This window comes from Ornithorhynchus anatinus, chromosome 21 (assembly GCF_004115215.2).
Source record: "Ornithorhynchus anatinus isolate Pmale09 chromosome 21, mOrnAna1.pri.v4, whole genome shotgun sequence".
NCBI classification, from domain to species: Eukaryota; Metazoa; Chordata; class Mammalia; order Monotremata; family Ornithorhynchidae; genus Ornithorhynchus; species Ornithorhynchus anatinus.
Window position 1 is genome coordinate 20,914,421 of NC_041748.1, and position 20,102 is coordinate 20,934,522.

Genomic DNA, 20,102 nt, shown 5'->3' on the forward strand with positions numbered 1-20,102 from the left:
TCGATCTTTTGGGTTTCGTTATGCAAAACATGAACCGAAATGGCTTGTCGCAAAAACTCCAAAAAAAAAAAAAATGACCACAGCAGCTCATTCTAAACTGAGCCAACAGAGGTAAAGAGCGTCCTGAGGAGATTTCTGCAAGTCTCTCCTCCCCTGCCCTCTCCTCCCCGCCCGCCTGGTTGTCTCTCCACCCACCATTTCCCCAGGCCTGGTTCTTCCTCAATCTCCATTAAGCCGCCCTGCTCTGTGGAACCTGGGTTCTATCATGGGAAAATTTTCCTTCACCCTGACCCACTCACCACCACTCCTCCTCCTCGGCTCTCTCCCCCCTTCTCCTCCTTCTCCTCCCCTCTCTCCCCCTCCCTCCTTTCTCCCCCCTCCCCAAGCCACTGCCCAGCCCGACAATCCCCTCACCCCACCCCCTGTTGCTGTCTCTCAAGGAGGCCTTAATCAATCCATCTATCACTGGCATTTCTTGGGTGCTTACTGTGTGCAGAGCACTGTACTAAGCGCTTGGGAGAGTCCAACCTTCCAGTTAGCAGATCAGTTCCCTGCCCACAAGGAGCTTCCCATTTACTTTAGAGTCTACAGTCTTCTTGCACTCTGCCCCCTCCCACCATCTTGCGGGGCCGGCAACATCAGCCTCTCCCTCTCCCCCGATTTCTCTTGCTTCCAATCCCCCAAAGGGGAGCCTCCCGCCACCCACTCCAGCTCCGGGTCCGGTCATCTCCCACGCTCCTGGTCGCGACTCCGGATTCCCCAGGGACTGTGTTGCCTCTTCCGGCTCTCACTCCTCCTCTGACCCATGGAGACTTGGACTTCCACCATCACGATCCCTCTGACCTCCACGCCCTCTCCCGGACCCCCGCCAACTGCTTCCTCTCACTTCTCGACTGGGCCGACCTCTCACTCGCCCCGCTGCTCCATCAAAGCGGACATCTCTCAACACCTGTCGCCTACCTTCCCCTCTACCATCATCCTTCTGTGACCGCAACCTTTATACCGGCCTCGTCACCCACGTCCTCCACGAAATCTATCCTCACCCTTCAGGTCTGGCACACTCTCTAGATTGGAAGCTCCCCATGGGCAGGGAATGCCTCTAACAACCCTTTTGTATTGGACTCTCCCAAGTGCTTAGTACAGTGCTCTGCACACAGTAAGTGCTCAATAAATACCATTGACATTGGCTTCAGGGATCACTCCATTATTCCCAGGACATCACACCCCTCCTGGACTCTCTTCCAACCCTCTTGGCCTTCAGTGTCCAAGTGCACACCATTACAAATTCACTTAGTCTGTTGCACTGGACTCTCCATTCGTTCAATCGTATGTATTCTTTCATTCGATTCATTCAATCATACTTACTGAGCGCTTACTGTACGCAGAGCACTGTTCTAAGTGCTTGGGAGAGGTCAACGTAACAGACTGGGAAGACACATGCCCTGTCCATGGCGAGCTTCCAGTTTAGGGGGGGAGACAGACATTAATATAAAGAAATAAATGACAGATATGTACATAAGTGCTGTGGAGCTGGGAGGTGGGTTGAAAAAGGGAAAAAGTCAGAGCTTACTGTGAGCAAAGCACTTTACTCAGCACTTGGGAGAGTACAAAAGAACAATAACAGACACATTCTCTGCCCGACACAAGCTCACAGTCTAAACTGTACTAAGTGTTTAGTACAGCGCTCTGCATATAGTAAATGCTCAATAAATACCACTGATTAACTGCTGTAACTCTTGAGTGTTCTCGCTTCCATTATGATAAGCTTCTTTTCCACTCTCCTTGGCCCCCATATCCCCAACCCAGCATGGTCTAGTGGACAGAGCCCAGGCCTGAGAGTCAGAAGGACGTGGGTTCTAATCCCAACTCTGCCGCCTGTCTCACCTTGGGCAAGTCACTTCATTGGGCCTCAGTTACCTCATCTGTAAAATGGGGATTGAGACTGTGAGCCCCATTTGGGACAGGGACTGTGTCCAACCTAACTTGTGTTACCTCAGTGCTTCATTCAGTGCCTAGCACCTAGTAAGTGCTTAAAAACAAAACAAAAAAATCCCAAATTTTGAACTCATCCCTGATCCCCAGCCAAACTACTCTGTTGGTAAACCATGAGATGTGGACCCCCCCACCACCCCCTGTCTCTTCCTACCCCTGCCACTCCCCCTCCTCTCATCCTCCTGCTTTCCTGATACTTCTCTAGAACAGGTCTCCCATCGGCTCTCCAAACCCTCTGAGGCCTCTCCCTTCTCCAAAAATCCCCAGTGGTTGCTTATCCACTTCCACATCAAACACTCCTCACTATTGGCTTTAAAGCAGTCCATCACCTTGGCCCCTCCTACCTCACCTCGCTTCTCTCCTGGTACAACCCAGCCTGCATACCCCACTTCTCTGGTGCCGCTAGCCTTCTCACTGGGCCTCCATCTCGCAGCCGACCCCTGAACCACATCCTGCCTTTGGCCTGGAACACCTTCCTCAAATCCGACAGTTGCTCTCCCCAACTTTCAGAGTCTTTTGGAGAGCACATCTCCCCCAGTAGGTCTTCCCAGACTAAGCACCACATTTCCTCATCTCCCACCCCCTTCTGCTTCACCCTGACTTACTCCCTTTGCTCTTCCCCGTCCCCCCCCCAGCACCACAACAGTAATTTTATTTGTATTGACGTCCATCTCCCCCACCCAGACTATGAGCTCATAATGGATAGGGAACGTTACTCTTTACTGTTGTATTCTACTTTCCCAAGAGCTTAACACAGTGCTCTGCACACAGTACACGCTTAATAAATACGATCGAATGAATAAATGATTCCCACCAACTTCGCAGTTCCGGTCCCATTCTCCTGCTCCCCTTCCCAACCAAACTCTTCCCAACCAAACTACTGAGCGTTTGGGAAAGGACAATCCAGCAAGGTTTGGAAAACACATTTCCAGCCTATGATGTGCTTCCAGCTTAGAGGAACCTACTAGCTGGCATTTCCTCTTGCCTCTGGGCCACCTCAATCAATAAGTCAACAGTAATTGACGAAGCAGCGTGGCTTAGTGGATAGAGCTCTAGCCTGAGAGTCAGGAGGACGTGGGTTCTAGTACCTGCTCCACCCCTTGTCTGCTAAGTGACCTTGGGCATGTTATTTCACTTCTCTGGGCCTCAGATCCCTCATCTGGAAAATGGAGATTAAGAGTGTGAACCCCATGAGGGAGTGGGACTCCGTCCAAACTCATTAACTTGTACCTACCCCAGCACTTAGAACAGAGCTTGGCACCTAGTAAATGCTTAGTATCACAGTTATTATTATTGTTAATTATTAAGTACCATTATTGCACTGAGCACCCAACTAAGCCCTGGGGAGGGCACAAAAGAATTAGTGACCAGACTCTCTGCCTTCAAAAACCTTAAATTCAGACGCTTAAATCATTTGCAGGCTGGAGGAAAGAGGAAAAGGGAGGAAATGGCTGACTTTTTTTGTAATGGTATTTGTTAAGCACATACTATGTGCCAGGCACTGTACTAAGCTCTGGGGTGGATACAAGCAAATCAGGTTGGGCACAGTCCCTGTACGACATGGGGCTCGCAGTCTTCAACCCCACTTTCCAGATGAGGTCACTGAGGCCCAGAGAAGTGACTTGACTAAGGTCTCAGAGCAGGCAAGCGGTGGAACAGGGATTACAACCCAGGTCTTCCTGACTCCCATGCCCGGTGTTCTTCTACTACGGTGCGCTGCTTACCTTTGTGTTTCTGTTTGATACAAAACATAAGGTAAATGTGTAAGTGTTCTAAGAAATTATGGATAATCAAGTGTTCACATGGGATAGAAGGACTGAGGATGGAAGAAGGGGGGTCGGGGGAGGCAGTTAATCCCTAGATATAAACACCCCCAAGTGGATGTCCCACTGGTACCTCTAATTTACCATGCTCAAAACCCAACTACAAATCCCCCCACAACGTTCCTCTTCTCTAAAAATAATAATTGTGCTATTCAGTGAGCAGTTACTAAGTAGCAAACACCGTGTTAAGCGCTAGGTTAAACACAAGGTAATACGGTCAGACACAGTCCCCTTTCCCACGTGGGGCTTCCAGTCTGACGGAAGAGGGAAAATGAACATTCACCCCCATTTTACAGTTGAAAAAACTGAGGACCAGAGAAGTTAAGAGACAGGCCCAAGTTCACTAGGCAGGCAAGGGGCAGAGCCAGATTGGAACCTGGGTCGTCTGACTTCCACGCCCGGGCTCTTTCCACTAAGCTGCGTTGCTTCTCCCAACTTTCCCACCTCTGTTAGGGACCCCCACCATTGTGGAATCACACAACTTTCAGGGTCACCCTCGCCACCTTTCAGCTCTCAGAGGAGCTCAGCCCGCCTCAGCCCGAGCTCTCCGTACACCACGGCTCGACTACTCTGTCGGCTGTCTCGCAGGTCTCCCAATCTCCAGCCTTTTCCGGACCATCCCCTTTGGGCATCACTCACCTTTTCTCTCCTCAAAACTCTCCAATGGTTTCCCATTTCCCTCTGCATCTGGCAAAAATACGTCATTTTTTTTTCTTAAATATAGTATCTGTTAAGCTCTTACCCTGTGCCACGCAATGTACTTGAGCTCTGGGGTAAATACGAGATCATCAGGCTGGACACAGTCCCTGTCCCACTTGGGGCTCATAGTCATCACCTTCATTTTACAGATGAAGTGACCTAGGCCCAGAGAAGTGACTTGCCCGAGGTCATACAGGAGACAAGTGGTGGAGCCGGGATTAAAACCCAACTCCTTCTGTCTCCAGGGCCCGGGCTCTATCCACTAGGCCACGCTATATCCCTTTGTCAGCCCCACAGCATTTATGTCATATCTGAAATTTATTTATTTCTATTAATGTCTCTCCCCCCACTCCCCAGACTGTAAGCTTCCTGTGGGGAGAGAACGTGTCTACCAACACTACTCCCTGTACCTCTCAAGCACTCAAACAAAATCTCCTCACCACTGGCTTCAAAGCAGTCCATCACCATGATCCCTCCCACCTCACCTCGCTTCTCTCCTTCTACAACCCAGCCCACACACTTTGCTACTCTGGTGCCGCTAACCTCCTCATTGGGCCTCCATCTCACCTGTCTCACCACAGACCCCTGGCCCACATCTTGCCTCTGGCCTGCAACGCCCTCCCTCCTCACATCCCACAGAGTGTGACTCTCTCCCCCTTCAAAGGCTTACTGAAGGCCCATCTCTTCCAAGAGGCCTTCTCAGACTAAGCCCCACTTTTCCTCATCTCCAACTCCCTTTTGCCTCACCCCATCTTGCTCCCTTTGCCCTTTCCCCCGCCCCAACCCCACAGCCCTTATCTACATAACTGTCATTTTATTTATTTTTATTGATGTCTGTCTCCCCCAGCCCCCTTAGACTGCAAGCTCATTGTGGGCAGGGAATATCACTGGTTTTTTTTGTTGTATGGTACTTTCCCAAGTGCTTAGTATAGGGCTCTGTAGACAGTAGGGCTTAATAAATACAATTGAATGAATGCTCTGTACACTTAAGTGCTCAATAAGCACAACTTGGTTGATCTCTATCAACCCACCCATCTTTAAATTCATTCAATTGTATTTGTTGAGCACTTGTCATGTGCAGAACACTGTCCTGAGTGCTTGGGGCAGATGGGGGAAATAAAGCAGCAAGGAGCAGCATGGCCTAGTGGAAAAAGTCTGGGCCTTGGAGTCACAGGCCCCGGGTTCTAATCCCAGCTCTACTTCTTGTCTGCTGCGTGACCTTGAGCCAGTCGCTTTGTTTCTCTGTCCCTCAGTTACCTTCTCTGTGAAATGGGGATTGAGACTGCGAGCCCCACACGGGACAGGGACTGGGTCCCACCCGATTTACTTGTATCCATCCCAGCACTCTGTACAGTGTGTGGCATATAATAAGCGCTTACCAAATACTATAAAAAGGGTGGAGGGGGATGGCTTGGACGGGGAAGGCTTACTGTACCTGGGACAGTGTCTGCACACAATTAAGTGCTCAATGAGTGTGAGCCCACTGGCAGGCAGGGACTGTCTCTATCTGTTGCTGAATTGTACATTCCAAGCACTTAGTACAGTGCTCTACACACAGTAAGCGCTCAATAAATACGACTGAATTGAATGAGTGTCCGACTGAAAGATTAACTCCTAACATCCTGATTCATCAGCGACTTCTAGCGTGCTCACATTAATCTCGACCCCCTGCCTCCGTACTTATTTCTACACTTATGATCAATTGGGCTAGCTCTGCATCAATTCTGAATACCCACACTGGAAGTAGTTCTGTGTCTATCATCAACGGTATTCACTGAGCGTTTACCGTGGGCAGAGCACTTTACTAGGCGGTTGGGAGAGGACAATTTAACAGAGTAGGCGGGCAGGCTCCCTGCCCACGACCAACTCCATCAGAGTGGAAACTCCCCATGGTCAAGGAACCCATCTTCTCATTCTGTGGCCTCATCTCATATGCTCAATAGAGTCTGTTGCCCGGAGTGGGTGCTCAGTAAATACCTCTGCTATTAGTCGATAATTCTATGAAGTCATTATCTTTAACTGTAGGCTACGGGCATACGAATGCACAATAAGGTCATTTACTTCATCCCAAAGCAGGTTTAAGCTCTGTTTTTCAAAGGCCGGCAGGCAGTGAGCCTACCAACTGCCACCCAGTGGTTCACTAAAAGAGGCAAGATTTCTTTACGAGATAGCGTCAGTGGAACGGAACATCGTCGCAGGATAACTGGCAACTGTTTCCATAAATCGACTCAAGCTACTGTAAAAAAAAATTAAAATCAAAAACCAGCGAGTGAGGAAGATTTAAAACAGAGTGAAAGGTGGCATTGGTGTTCCAATTCTATGGGTCTAATTGTGTTCAGTTTTACAGAAGCTGTAATCCTGGCTAGATATGCTACCCAACACTGTGCAAAAAATTATGAAAAAAACAAACAAACCATGGAGACCAAAAAAAAAAAACACAAACAGTTGCTAGGCAAATTCATATTCAGAACCACATTCCAACTTGCCTGAATAGTGACAGAGAAGAAATCTTCATTTCTGAGGATATTTGCTTCAAGCTTGCAGAAGCTACCCTTTCCACATGATTTTTTTCCCCCCTTCTACAAATGGCAATAAAAATCTGTATGGCACTTATTAATTTTGTTTTGGAACCAAAACGTTACTGATGGACAAACACACATTCTTACAGGGAAGTGGATATTCCAAAACACATGAAATATTTAAATAGAACATAAAAAGCAGAAGTTATCCACTCCAAAACACTCAGAAAAAAAAAATCAGCAGTACCTACTTTTCAGGAAAAAAAAGTAGCTAAAATCAACTTAAAACGTTAAGATCTCTTCCTTAACAGTTTATGTACAAACGCCTACTTGTTTAGGTTTTTGTGATTTTGTATGTGTGCGTGAGCGACAGGAAGCAGTTGCACCACAATTTGAGAAATGAGTAATTTGTCGGAATTCATACATCCCAGGCTCAAAGATGTGTTTAAAACAGAGTTTTTCGTGTAAAAGTGCATCCAAAAAAACCCAACCAAAAAACGCAAAAACTAAATGCACCCTAAAGGTGTACATGTTCTAGAATTTTTCTAATGCATTGGCATATATCCTTGAGGCAGGGGAAAAAAAAAATCTCACCAAGTACAGTTTGTGGTTATCAAACAGAACTGGCCTGACTTCTACTTTAGTAGCCAGCCTCACGTTTCTCCCAATTATTTGTGGTGGATGTCCAGAATGGTTTGGTAAAAACAGTCTGGTAACTCTTTATCATTGGGGAAAAAAGAAAGAGAGAAAAGTCCCAGTGATCGTTCAAATCCCAAAATAGAAACAGTGCATCCTGTTATCAAGGAAACTGGAGTGAAGAAGAGCTATTTAGGTAAACTTTTTTAAAAGCACGTAAGCACATTCAGGCTCAAGAAATCTTCAAGCAGGCTTTTTTTATCTTAAATGAACTCTAAAAATTACATTACATTCAGTGTGTAAAGGAATTAACTTTGTGCTCTAAGAGCCAAATAGCACAAAATAAAGAATTCCTGCATTATTTTTTAAGGCATCTGTTTTGAACATCCGCAGCCTCCCGGCCGATTTTCTTCCCAACACTAAAGCTCCAAAATGACCTCGGCTTACGCTTGAACAAATGTTCCACTGGGGCTCCGCAATACTTTCAACACTTTGTCGAATTCTCTAATTTTTCGGCAAGAAACTGAGGCAGCCCAACTGCTCCAGAGTCTGAATTGGAAGCCTCCTTCTGCAGCACACTGCTACCCCTAACCTCTGTCGGAATGAAGCTTCCCCCCCGAAACCTCTAGTATGGAATATAACGCAAATCTCTCTCTCTCATCAAACCCCCCCATAGCGTCAGAGCAAACATCTCCCCTTCCACCAGGTGGATCTTCTACATGCTTCACAACTGATCGCTAGTGCTTCACCAAGAAATCAATCCATGGTCATTCCTACAATGGACAAGTCAATCTGCTCAACAGGAAGCAGGAAAAACAGAGAGGGGTGGGGGGGAGGGAGGGAGAATCTGGTTGAGACCCCATCCACTCCGTTCAATCGTATTTACGGAGTGCTTACTGTGTGCAGAGCACTGTATGCTTGGGAGAGTACGATACAACAATAAACAGATCCATTCCCTACCTACACGCTCAATTCCCCCGCTCGTCTGTCAACTCCCTGTGGCTTGTGACTTCTGCCTCTGTTGTATTCTCCCAGCATCGGTAGAGTGAACTTCACCTAGTAAGTGCTCAGTAAGTTCCAGTGATTAATCAATGTGGGGTAGGGGGAGGAAAAGAGGAGGAAAACATGGGTGGTGGAGGCAGAAGAGGAAAACATGAATTTTAAGTTCTGGGTTGGAAACGGTACAATGGTTTGTCCCCTCCCAAGAGCTTAGTATACAGCTACGCACACAGTAAAGCACTCAATAAATACCACTGAAAGATAACCCGGGGGGTGGGGTGCAAAGGAGGAAAAACATGGCTTTTAAGACTTGGGCTAGAAATGGTACCAACTCTGCCACTGTACTGTCCTCTCCCAGATGCTCAGTACAGCACACCGCACACAGCAAGCCCTCCCCACTGATTGACTGCTTCAGTGAAACGGATAACCTCCTCCCTAGCTCTGGAGTTAGGTAGTTAGAGAGACTATAAGCTGGCTGCAGAGGCAGGGAACGTGTCCGCCAACTTATCTCGTCCTCTCCCAAGCGCTCAGTACAGTGCTCTGCACACGCTCAGTGCCCAGTAGTGTGGCTCAGTGGAAAGAGCCTGGGCTTGGGAGTCAGAGGTCATGAGTTCGAATCCCAGCTATGCCACTTGTCAGCTGTGTGACTGTGGGCAAGTCACTTCACTTCTCTGTGCCTCAGTGACCTCATCTGTACAATGGGGATTAACTGTGAACCTCACGTGGGACAACCTGATGACCCTGTATCTACCCCAGTGCTTAGAACAGTGCTCGGCACACAGTAAGTGCTTAACAAATACCAACATTATCATTATTATTAGTACATTGACTGACTGAAAATAGGCCACCCCCGCCCGGCCCAGAGGGTGCAGGATCAGGAATAGGAGAGGAACTGAATAACGCATCAGACTTTGGTGCTTGGAACTATAAGCAAGATGGCTTGGAGTAAACACTGTCACTCTTTATTGCTGTATTGTGTACTTTTCCAAGCGCTTAGTACAATGCTCTGCACACAGTGTTTACTATATACGACTGAATGAATAAATGGCGCACTGCAGGAGGGCAGGGGCACATCGGATCACTGAAGACCTGTGACCTCGGAGGGCTGGGTCTGTTTAGTGTCCATTCCCAAGCACTCAGCTCAGTACTCTGCGCACAGTGAGCACTCAGTGAATACGATTGATTGACAAGGATGGAAACAGGTGAGGGTGAAAATGGGGGAGTGGGGAGGGCTGGAGCATTTGAGGAGAGCACAAACCTGATTATCTTCTCTCTACCCCAGCACTTAGAACAATGTCTGGCACATGGGTAGTGCTTAGACGATTACCACAATTGCTATTATCTCTGAACACCTGTGAATTTGGACGGGCTGGGGGTGGAAATTAGGGTGGAAAGGGATAGAAACTGGCAAAGGTGAAAAATAGGGTGCTTTGGTGGGGGGCGATGCTGGGGCATTTGAACTCTCTGAACACTGGTGAATGGGGAGGGATTGGGGGGTGGAAATTGAGAGGAACAGGTGAGGGTGAAAGGAGGGTGCTGAGCACATGAGATCTGCACACAGTAAGCACTCAATAATTACTTGATTTTCTTGTGTTCACTCCAGAGCTTAGTACAGTGCCTGGCATACAGTAAGTGCTTTACAGATACCACAATTATTATTATTATTAAATATAATTTAATGAATCTCTGAACACCGATTAACTTGGGGGGCAGGGTGGGGTGGGAGTGGATGGAAAGGGATGAAGAAGGGAGAGGGTGAAGACAGGGAGGCTGAATTTGAACACCCGTGAACTTGGGGGGAAATTGGGTGGCAAGGAATAGAAGCAGGGGAGGAGGAGAACAGGGTGCTGGGAAGGGGGGAGGTTGGGGCATTTGAGGAAGATACCACAGATCGCTGAATGGCAGGGGACTTGGGGGGCTGGGGCAGGGGGCGAAATGGGGGGAAAGGGATAAAGACAAGTGAGGATGAAAGTAGGGGGCCTAGAGGTGGTCGGGGCAGTGAGGGAGGCTGGGGCAGCACAAGAGGGCAGGGGGCAGTTGAGGAAATCACATCAGACCTCTGAACCCCGCTCAACTTGGAGGGCAGAGGCTGGAAAGAGGGTAGAAGTGGGTGAGGGGAAAAACAGGGGGCTGGGAGGGGGAGGAGGATGGGGGGCCGGGGAGGATGGAGGGAGGGAGTGAGTGAAGACAGGGGGTTGGGGGTTCTGGTGGGATGGTGGGGAGGGGGACAAGGTGGAGGAAGGATGAGGGCGAGATGGAGGAAGAGGGTGGAAAGAGGGGGCTGGGGTGCTGGTGGATTGGTGGGGAGAGGGAGAAGATTGAAGCAGAATGAGGTGGGGGGGTTCTGGGGGGTCCAGGGAGCTGGTGGGGAGGGGGTGGAGAAAGGATGGGGGTTATGAAGGGAAGGAGGAGATGAAAACAGGGGCCTGGGGGTTCTGGTGGGCTGGTGGAGGGAGGTAGGGGGTGAAGATGGGGTTGGGGGTTGCAGGAGACTGGTGGGGAGGTGGTGGAAGGGGGCCCTGGGGGTGAGAAGAAGAGAGGGTGAAGACAGGGGTCTGGGGGTTGCAGGTTGGTGAGGAGGGGGAGACGGTGGAAGGGGGCTCGGGGGGAGGGAGGATTTAGAGAGGGGGTGAAGACAGGGGTCTGGGGGTTGCAGGAGGCTGGTGGGGAGGGGGAGAAAGTGGAAGGGGACTCTGGGGGTGAGGGGGGATGAAGAAGCGGGTGCAGACAAGGGTCTGGGGAATGCAGGAGGCTGGTGGGGAGGGGGAGAAGGTGGAAGGGGGCTCTGGGGGGAGGGAGATGAGAGGGGGTGAAGGCAGGGGTCTGGGGATTGCAGGAGTCTGGTGGGGAAGGAGGGGGTTTGAAGAGAGGGGGTGAAGGTAGGGGTCTGGGGATTGCAGGGGGTTGGAGGGGGGAGGTGGAGGGAGGAGGGGGAGTGGAAGAGGGGGGCGTGGGGGCGTTGGGTGTGCAGGGGGAGGGGGGTCCGGGGTTGGGGTGGTTACCTGGTGTCGGGCAGGAGGATCTTCTTGCTGGCGCGGGCGGCGGGGGTGGCCTTGCTCTTCTCCATGGCCATCAGGTAGCTCACGTCGGCCAGCACCGCCTCCAGGTCCGCCATGTTGCCCGCCCGCAACGGCCACGGCCGGCGGAGTCGTGGGGTCCCCGGGCCCCCCCCGGACCGGGCCGGACCCCCGGGACCGCTCAGCCCGGGACCGCTCGGCCCGGGACCGCCCGGCGCGGGGGAGGACCCGCCACGACGCCCGACGCCGCGGGGGGGCGCTCTGCACGCCCCCGCCCCCGCCCCACCGACCAACCGATCGATCGATCGATCGATCGGAAAAGCGGGGCGGGGGGACGCCCCCCGGGAGCGGGGCTTCAGCGGCGGGGGGAGGAGGGGGAGGAGGGCGAGGGCATCCCGGCTCCCCTCCCCCCCCCGGCCTGCCCGGGCCCCCGGAAGGATGGGCGGCAGCACCGGCAGGACCGGCCACGACCCCCTGCCCCCGGGGTGGGGGCTGGGCCGGGGTCGCCGAGGGGTGTCCGGTCGCGGTCGCGGCGAGGTCAGGGCGGGCGGCACAAGGCCCCGCGGCGCCGGCTGATGCCGCCCGTGCCCCCCGGGCCCCTGCCGCTGCCTCCTGCACCTCCTCCTCTCTCCCCTCCCTGTCTCTGTCTCTCCCTCTCCCTCCTCCTCCTCCTCCTCGTCCTCCTCTCGTCGTCGTCGGCGGCTCCCTGGCCCTGCCCCCGGGCTTGGGCGGGCCCCCGGGGGGCACGTGGGCCGGGGGCAGCGGGGCGGGGAGGGCGGCTCCCCCCGGGCCCACGTGGAGAGGCGCGACGCCTCGGGCGGGCTCCCAAGGCCGGCCGGAGGCGGGGAGGGGGAGGCCGAGGCCGAGGCCGAGGCCGAGGGGTCCCCCCCACTACTAAAAACACTACCGATAACGATGGTATTCCTTTAGCGCTTACTATGTGCCAGGCACCGTACTAAACGCCCGGGGGGATACAAGCAAACGGGGTGGGCCCCAGCTCCTGTCCCACGCGGGCCAGGCAGTCTCCATCTCCCTTGGACGCATGAATAATAATAATAATAATTATAATAATGTTGGTATTTGTTAAGCGCTTACTATGTGCCGAGCACTGTTCTAAGCGCTGGGGTAGACACAGGGGAATCAGGTTGTCCCACGGAAGAAATCTGCCGTTGTTTTTATGAGACGTTCTTCCCCTTGACTCTATTTGTTGCCCTTGTCCTCGTCTGCCCGTCTCCCCCGATCAGACCGGAAGCCCGTCGAAGGGCAGGGACCGTCTCTATCTGTTGCCGACTTGTACATTCCCAGTGCTTAGTACGGTGCTCCGCATATAGTAAGCGCTCAGTATATACTATTGAATGAATGAATGAATGAAGAAACTGAGGCCCAGTGGAGTGGTTTCGCCAAGGTCACCCGGCAGACAAACAGCAGAGCAAGGATTACTCTGTTCGGCGCTTACTATGTGCAGAGCACCGTTCTGAGCGCCGGGGTGAATACGGGGTGATCGGATGGTCCCCCGTGAGGCTCACAGTCTTCATCCCCATTTTACAGATGAGGTGCCTGAGGCGCAGAGAAGTGAAGCGACTTGCCCAAAGTCACAGAACTGATAAGTGGAGGAGCCGGGGTTAGAACCCATGACCTCTGTCTCCCAAGCCCGGGCTCTTTCCACTAAGCCACGCTTTAATGATTATCATGGTATTCGTTAAGTGCTTACTAGGTGCCGAGCACTGTTCTGAGCGCTGGGGTGGATACAGGGTCATCGGATTGTCCCAGGTGGGGCTCACATTTTTTTATCCCCATTTTCACAGATGAGGTAACTGAGGCCCGGAAAAGTGAAGTGGCTAGCCCAAGGTCACACAGCAGACAAGCGGTGGATCCCGCATTAGAACCCGTGACCTCTGACTCCCAAGCCCGTGCTCTTTCCACTAAGCCATACTGCTTTGTTGCTGAATTGTACCTTCCAAGGGCTTAGTACAGTGCTACGCACACAGTGAGCGCTCAATAAATACAACTGAATGAACGAATGAACCCATGACCTCTGACTCTCTCAGGTCCGGACTCTAGCCGCTACGCCGCTACGCCGCTACGCCGTGCCGCTTCTCTAATATAACAGTACGAGGAACACATTCCCTGCCCACAACAACCTTAAAGCCCAGAGGACTATGTACTCTGCACTTCAAAGCCGGGAGGCTGCGTGCAGCTCACCGACACTGCCCAAACCATCCTGGCTGGGTTCTCCGCCTTGGACCATTTCGGCTACTCCCCCACCCTTTCTCCAGATGTAAGCTCGCTGTGGGAAGGGACTGTGTCCATGATATCGTTCTATTGTCCTCTCCCAAGCGCTTAGTACAGTGCTCTGTACACAGTAAGCGCTCAGTAAATACAACTGACTGATCGTACTGAGGATCCAGTCAGCAGGCTGCACAGAGTTCACCCAAAAGGGCGAGGGAGAGCACAAGAACTGGAAGGAGGAGGACCGGGGGAAATCAATCACTCGGTGGCATTTATTGAGTGCTTGCTTTGTGCAGAACACTGTACTGAGCACTTGGGAGAAGGCCCCGCCCGCGACCGCCGAGGCCGAGGAAGGCATTGCTGCTGGAGGTGTAATGGACGTCAACACTGCTCTCTAAGAAGCGCAGAAGACCACACTCATATACAGTGGCCAAGCTCGGGGCATCCGCGAAGCTGCCGAAGCCCTAAACGTTCATTCATTCCATCATATTTACCGAGCGTTTACTGTGTGCCAAGCACCGTATGAAGCCCATGGGACAGTACAATCCAACAATAAACAGACACAATCCCTGCCCACAAAGAGTTTACAGTCAAAGGCTGTGTACAAGGAATGTGTCTGCTTGTTGTTATACTGTCCTCTCCCAACCGCTTAGTACAGTGCTTTACAAACAGTAAGATCTCAATTAATGACTGAATGAAACACCAAATCCATCTCTGTGTCCTTGCTTCCAACAGCCATGAGCACACATAGGTGAAGTCGGTTAAGACCCCGTATGCAGACACCAAATCAAACGGATTAAGATGGACGACAACAAGAAACTGGGAAGGCCTCTGCAAAACCGGCAGAGAGGGGAAAACCACATAAACTTGTCATTCATTCACTCGCATTTATTAAGTGCTTACTAGGGGCAATGCACTGGACTAAGCACTTGGGAGAGGATGGTATAACAATAAATGGACACATTCCCTGCCCATTGAGTTTATAGTCTAGAGGAGGGGGAAGACAGACACCAATACTACAAATAAATACAATGACAGATAAATGTGTAAGTGGTGTGGGGCTGGGGAGGGGCAGGGGAGAGCAAAGAGAGGAGGGCAGGGCGACATAGATGGGAGTGGGAGATGAGGAAAAGTGGGGTTTAGTCTGGGAAGGCCTCTTGAAGGAGATGGGCCTTCAGTAAGGTTTTGAAGGGGGGAAGAGTCATTGTCAGACTTGAGGAGGGACAGAGTTCCAGACCAGCGGCAGGACGTGGGCCAGGGGTCGGCGGTGAGACCGAGTCACAGAAAGAAGGTTAGGACTAGCGGAACAAAGTGTGCAGGCTGGGTTGTAGAAGGAGAGAAAAGACGTGAGGTAGAAGAGGGCAAAGTGGTGACAGTGAGGAGTTTCTTTTTGATGCCGCGTGGATGGACAACCACTGGAGTTTTTTGAGGAGCGGGGTGACTTGCCCTGAACGTTTTTGTAGAAAAATGATCCGGGCAGCAGAGTGAAGTGTGGACTGGAGGTGGGGAGAGACAGTTGGCGGGGGCAGCTGTGTGGTTGTCAAGGCCTATGGCAAAGAATCTCGGGCCAAAGATGTTATCGAAGAATATTTCAAGTGCAGAAAATGAACCGTTCAAACCTTGGCCTGATCAGCATTCCTTTTCTGGGGGGGGAGGCGGGGAGAAGGGTGGGGCAGCGGGAGTTTGGACACCATCATGATCATGACTTGCATCTGGTAAAACTAGGGAAGGCTTCCTGGAGGGGTAATTTCAGAAGGGGCTTTGCAGATGGAGGTCTGTGGTCTTGGTGCTTGGTACACAAGGGTGTTTCAGGAAAATCCCTCCGGACTGTAAGCTTGTTGTGGGCAGGGAATGAGTCTGTTTACCGTCGTATTGTCCTCTTCCAAGCACTTAGTACAGTGTTCTACATACAGTAAGCACTCAATAAATACAATCGACAATGAGAATACAATATAACAGAATTAGCAGGCAAAGGAGCTTATAGTCTACAGGAAGAATAAGAATCGTTCAGGGCCCAGTGTTCGACCTGAAATTAAACCCAACATGCATCTTTGTATTCAGATTTAGAAACTGCAGCTAAGAAAGACTTTTTTTGTGGTATTTGTTAAGCGCGTACTGTGTATCAGGCACTGACTTAAGCCCTGGGGTAGATACAAGCTAATCAGGTTGGACACAGTCCATGTCCCACATGAGGCTCACGGTCTTTATCCCCATTTTTGCAGATGAGGTGAACAATACAGAGAAGGTCATACAACAGACAAGTGGTAGAGTCAGGATTAGAACACAGGTCCTTCTAACTCCCAAGCCCAGGCTCTCTCCACTAGGGAATGCGGCTTCAAAGTCATAATCAAAGACCCAGAAACGCTCCCCCAGCTGTTTAGTAGAAGCAATAAAACCTTTCACTTCATCTTCTGATAACTTGTGTATACAATCACCACAGCACTTCTGTACATATCAGTAATTGACATTTCTCTTAATGTCTGTCTCCCCCTCTTAACTGTCAGCTCAATATGGGCAAGGAATGTGTCTGTCTGTTGTTGTATAGTTCTCTCCCAAGGGCTTAGTACAGTGCTGTGCACACAGTAAGCGCTCAATAAAAACGATTTAACTGTCTTACATCAGAAAACAAATATAAAGCCCAGAAGTCCCCGCTGTGACTCTGAACAGCAGTGGAAGGGCGACCCCTTGAACTCATTTCCTTTCACCTTGGCTCAATTAAGAAACCAAGTGGGGCTTTCCTCCATGCCTTCATTAATAATAATAAAAATTATGGTAGTTAAGTGCTATGTGCCAGGTACCGTACTAAGCGCTGGGGCGGGGGGATATAAGCAAATTGGGTTGGACACGGTCCCTGCCCCACCTGTGTTTTTTTCCTCCGCTCTCTTTTAAAGGCCCCAGGGTAAATGTTAGTGAGTGCAGGCCTCTCAGTCTTCTTTCTCCAGTATCTCTAACCCGAAATAAAATATCCCTAGGGCATTACTGGAGACCAGAACTGGCCAAGTGATTGAAATTTATAAACACAGGCCATTACCCTTAGAGTGAAGGGAACAAGTAGTCCAATGTTTTGTCTTTCTCAGGCCTTTCTTAAAGGCCCCTCCACCCTTTGAGTCAGATTACTCAATTACCCTTGGGTATTTCCCTGATATTCAGTGAATTTCGGTTCCTGCTCACTGACTTGCCCGCTCTTCATCCTTGCCATTTCCCTCCCTCTCTCTCCCCGCCACCTCACTCTTTCCCTAACAGTGACTCGTATTTATCGAGCACTTACTGTGTGCAGAGCACTGTACTAAGCACTTGGGAAAGTATAATATCACAGAGTTGGAATTTTTTATGGTATTTGTTAGGTGCTTACTAAGTGTCAGGCAGGGGTGGCTACTAGCTTATCACTTTGGACACAGTCCCTGTCCCATATGATGCTCACAGTTTACATCCCCATTTTATAGATGTGGAAACTGAGGCCCAGAGAAGCTAAGTGACTTGCCCAAGATGGCACAGCCGACCAGTGACAAAGCCAGGATTAGAACCCAGGTGTTTCTGACTCCCAGGCCTGGGCTCTATCCACGCGGCTTCTCCTTCTTTCATTCATGTTTCTCATTCCTTCCCTATCTCTCTCTCTTTTAATAAAAGTATTTGTGCTTACTAGCTGCCAATCCCCCTCTCAGAGTCGCACCTGGAGAGTTTTCAGTCCTCTACCAGTCTCGGCTACAGGAGGAAGAGTCAAGCAGACACCTGTCCATTCCATTCCTACCTTGGCCAGCGAGTGGAAGGCCATCTGCTACAAGTCAAAATTCACCTGTGCTGTGCAGCGGTGTAACGGGAGAGAGTCAAAGGTGGAGATGCAAGTTGCCCACAGGGAAGGAGGCGATGGAAACCACTTCCCTATTTTTACCAAGAAAACTCTGGATCTACTAGCAGAATGACTGCAGATGGAGGTGGAGTGTTCTGGGAGAGATGTCTCCATTATGTTGCTACAGGTCAGAGACAACTCGATGGCATAAGACAAGATAATGTGCCGATCGCTGGGTAGCGTATACAAAATAATCAGCTCAGAAACAGTCTCACTGATCCACTCCGGGCTCAAAATCAATCAATCGCTGTTGAAAGGTTTGGGGGCAAGGGGAGAACAAATATTCAATCCCCTTTAATGTGCACTAAATTTATGAGCCTCAGTTTCCTTATCTGTAAAAGAGAGACTCATTAACTGAGCTCTTGCCTACTTAAACTGTGAGTCCTGTTGGGGACAGGGACTGTTTCTTACCTGATTAATTTGTATTTACCGCAGGGCTTAGAACATTGTTTGACACATAGTAAGTTCTTAGAAAAATAATAATAACATAGTCCCTGTCACCCACAGGGAATAGAAACTTGGAAGAATTTTTAGCAAAGCTCCATCTGCCCAGTCTGGGGGCACAATAGCCATTTAGCTGACAGAAATATGTCCCCTAATACCGCATCTCCTAAAAACAGACCCTTTGGTAGAGGGAGACTCAGTATTATATGACCCAATTACTGGAACGAGGCAAAAGAAACTGTCTCCTTCTCTAGAAACACATGCCTTTTTGTTTGGTTTGGATCTGGTTCGAATGTACCAAACTAGTTCTCAGAAAGGCCACGGCACAATCTAACTACACACTGTAATTATGCTAGTTGCCACATAAATAATCTTCGGGACAGATCTGCTGGAAATTGACAAAGCGATCACAGAAATGCACAGAGCAACTACCGAGGCACAGAAATGTGGAGCAACTTGCCTCAGGTCACACAGCAGGCAGAGCCAGGATTAGAACCCACGTTCTCTGACCCCCAAGCCTGTGCTCTTCCCACTAAGCCATGCTGCTTCTCGAGTAGTAGTAATAACTTGCTGACTGTCCCCCCTCCATACCTAAATCCAAGGTAATATTAGGCTGATCTTCTCCCAAAAAACCCATGTGTCAATTGGCCAGGGGCCCTAGAAGTGATTTAGACTACATAAGGATGTTCGAAGCCTCGGGTTACTGGAAAATTCCTCTAACAAATTGAGTCAGGATCTGTATTCATAGCTGGAATTCTTTCCTCCCCCTATGTAAGCCACCTGGACCAGTGATTCAAGGCTCCATCAGAATAGGCGAGTTAGACGACGCACACGAGGAGTCTGTCAAAATCCAGAGAAACAAACCTAGGGTATAGGTCCGAAGATTTTTTATTTCTGTGTCTGCTAGAGTGTGAGCTCCTTACGGGCAAGGGATGTGACGCTTCTCTGTTTCCTGCTTCCCAAGAGCTTAGTACAGTCCACTGTAGACACTCAATAAATATTGTTGCGGCTATTACTACCGCTGTTGAACTATCATTCATTCACTGGTAAAGAAAAGCAGTGTGGCTTAGTGACAAGAGCACAGGCTGGGGAGTCAGAGGATCTGGGTTCTAATCCTGACCGCCACTTGTCTGCTGTGTGACTTTGGGCAAGTCACTTCATTTCTCTATTCCTCAGTTACCTCTTCTGCAAAATGGGGATTAAGACTCTGAGCTCCACGTGGGACAACCTGGTTATCCTTGTACCTACCCCAGTGCTTAGAACAGTGACTGGCACATAATAAATGCTTAACAAAAACCCGCCAGCATTATTATTATTGAGTGCTTAATGTGTGCCAGGTGCTGTACTAAGCGCTTGGGAGAGTACAATATAACAATAAACGGACACATTCCCTGCCCACAACGAGTTTACTTCTGCTGCTATTTCTGCTGCCTCTGTTTCTATTACTATTATCACTCCAATCCATTTAATTGTATTTCACTTGTATTTATTAAGTACTTACTGTGTGCAGAGCACCTGTACTAAGCGCTTGGAAAAGAACACCACAACAGTAAACAGTGACAATCCCTGCCCACAAAGAGCTCACTGTCTAGAGGGGTGGAGAGACAGACAGTACAAATAAAGCAAAAGCAGATATATAAGTGCTGCGGGGCGGGGAAAGGGAGGAAGAGCAAAGGGAGCAAGTCAGGGCGATGCAGAAGGGAGTGGGAGATGAGGAAAAGTGGGACTTAGACAGGGAAGGCCTCTTGGAGGAGATGGGCCTTCAATAACGCTTCGAAAAGGAGAGAGAGTGATTGTCAGGCGGATTTGAGGAGACAGGGCGTTCCAGGCCAGAGGGAGGATGTGGGCCAAGGGTCTGGTGGTGAGCCAGGCGAGATGGAGGCAGAGTGAAGAGGTT

General features: G+C 50.2%; 1 protein-coding gene across 1 annotated transcript in view; it reads right to left on the reverse strand.

The window, feature by feature from the left end:
* GRK3 (G protein-coupled receptor kinase 3) overlaps nucleotides 1-11,938 on the reverse strand; it is a 148,843-nt gene extending 136,905 nt beyond the window's left edge. Inside the window, exon 1 of the mRNA XM_029049390.2 lies at nucleotides 11,671-11,938. Within this exon, the coding sequence (XP_028905223.1) occupies nucleotides 11,671-11,783 (113 nt within the window). The 5' untranslated portion in view covers nucleotides 11,784-11,938. The remainder of the gene's footprint in view (nucleotides 1-11,670) is intronic.
* Nucleotides 11,939-20,102: the final 8,164 nt, after the last annotated feature.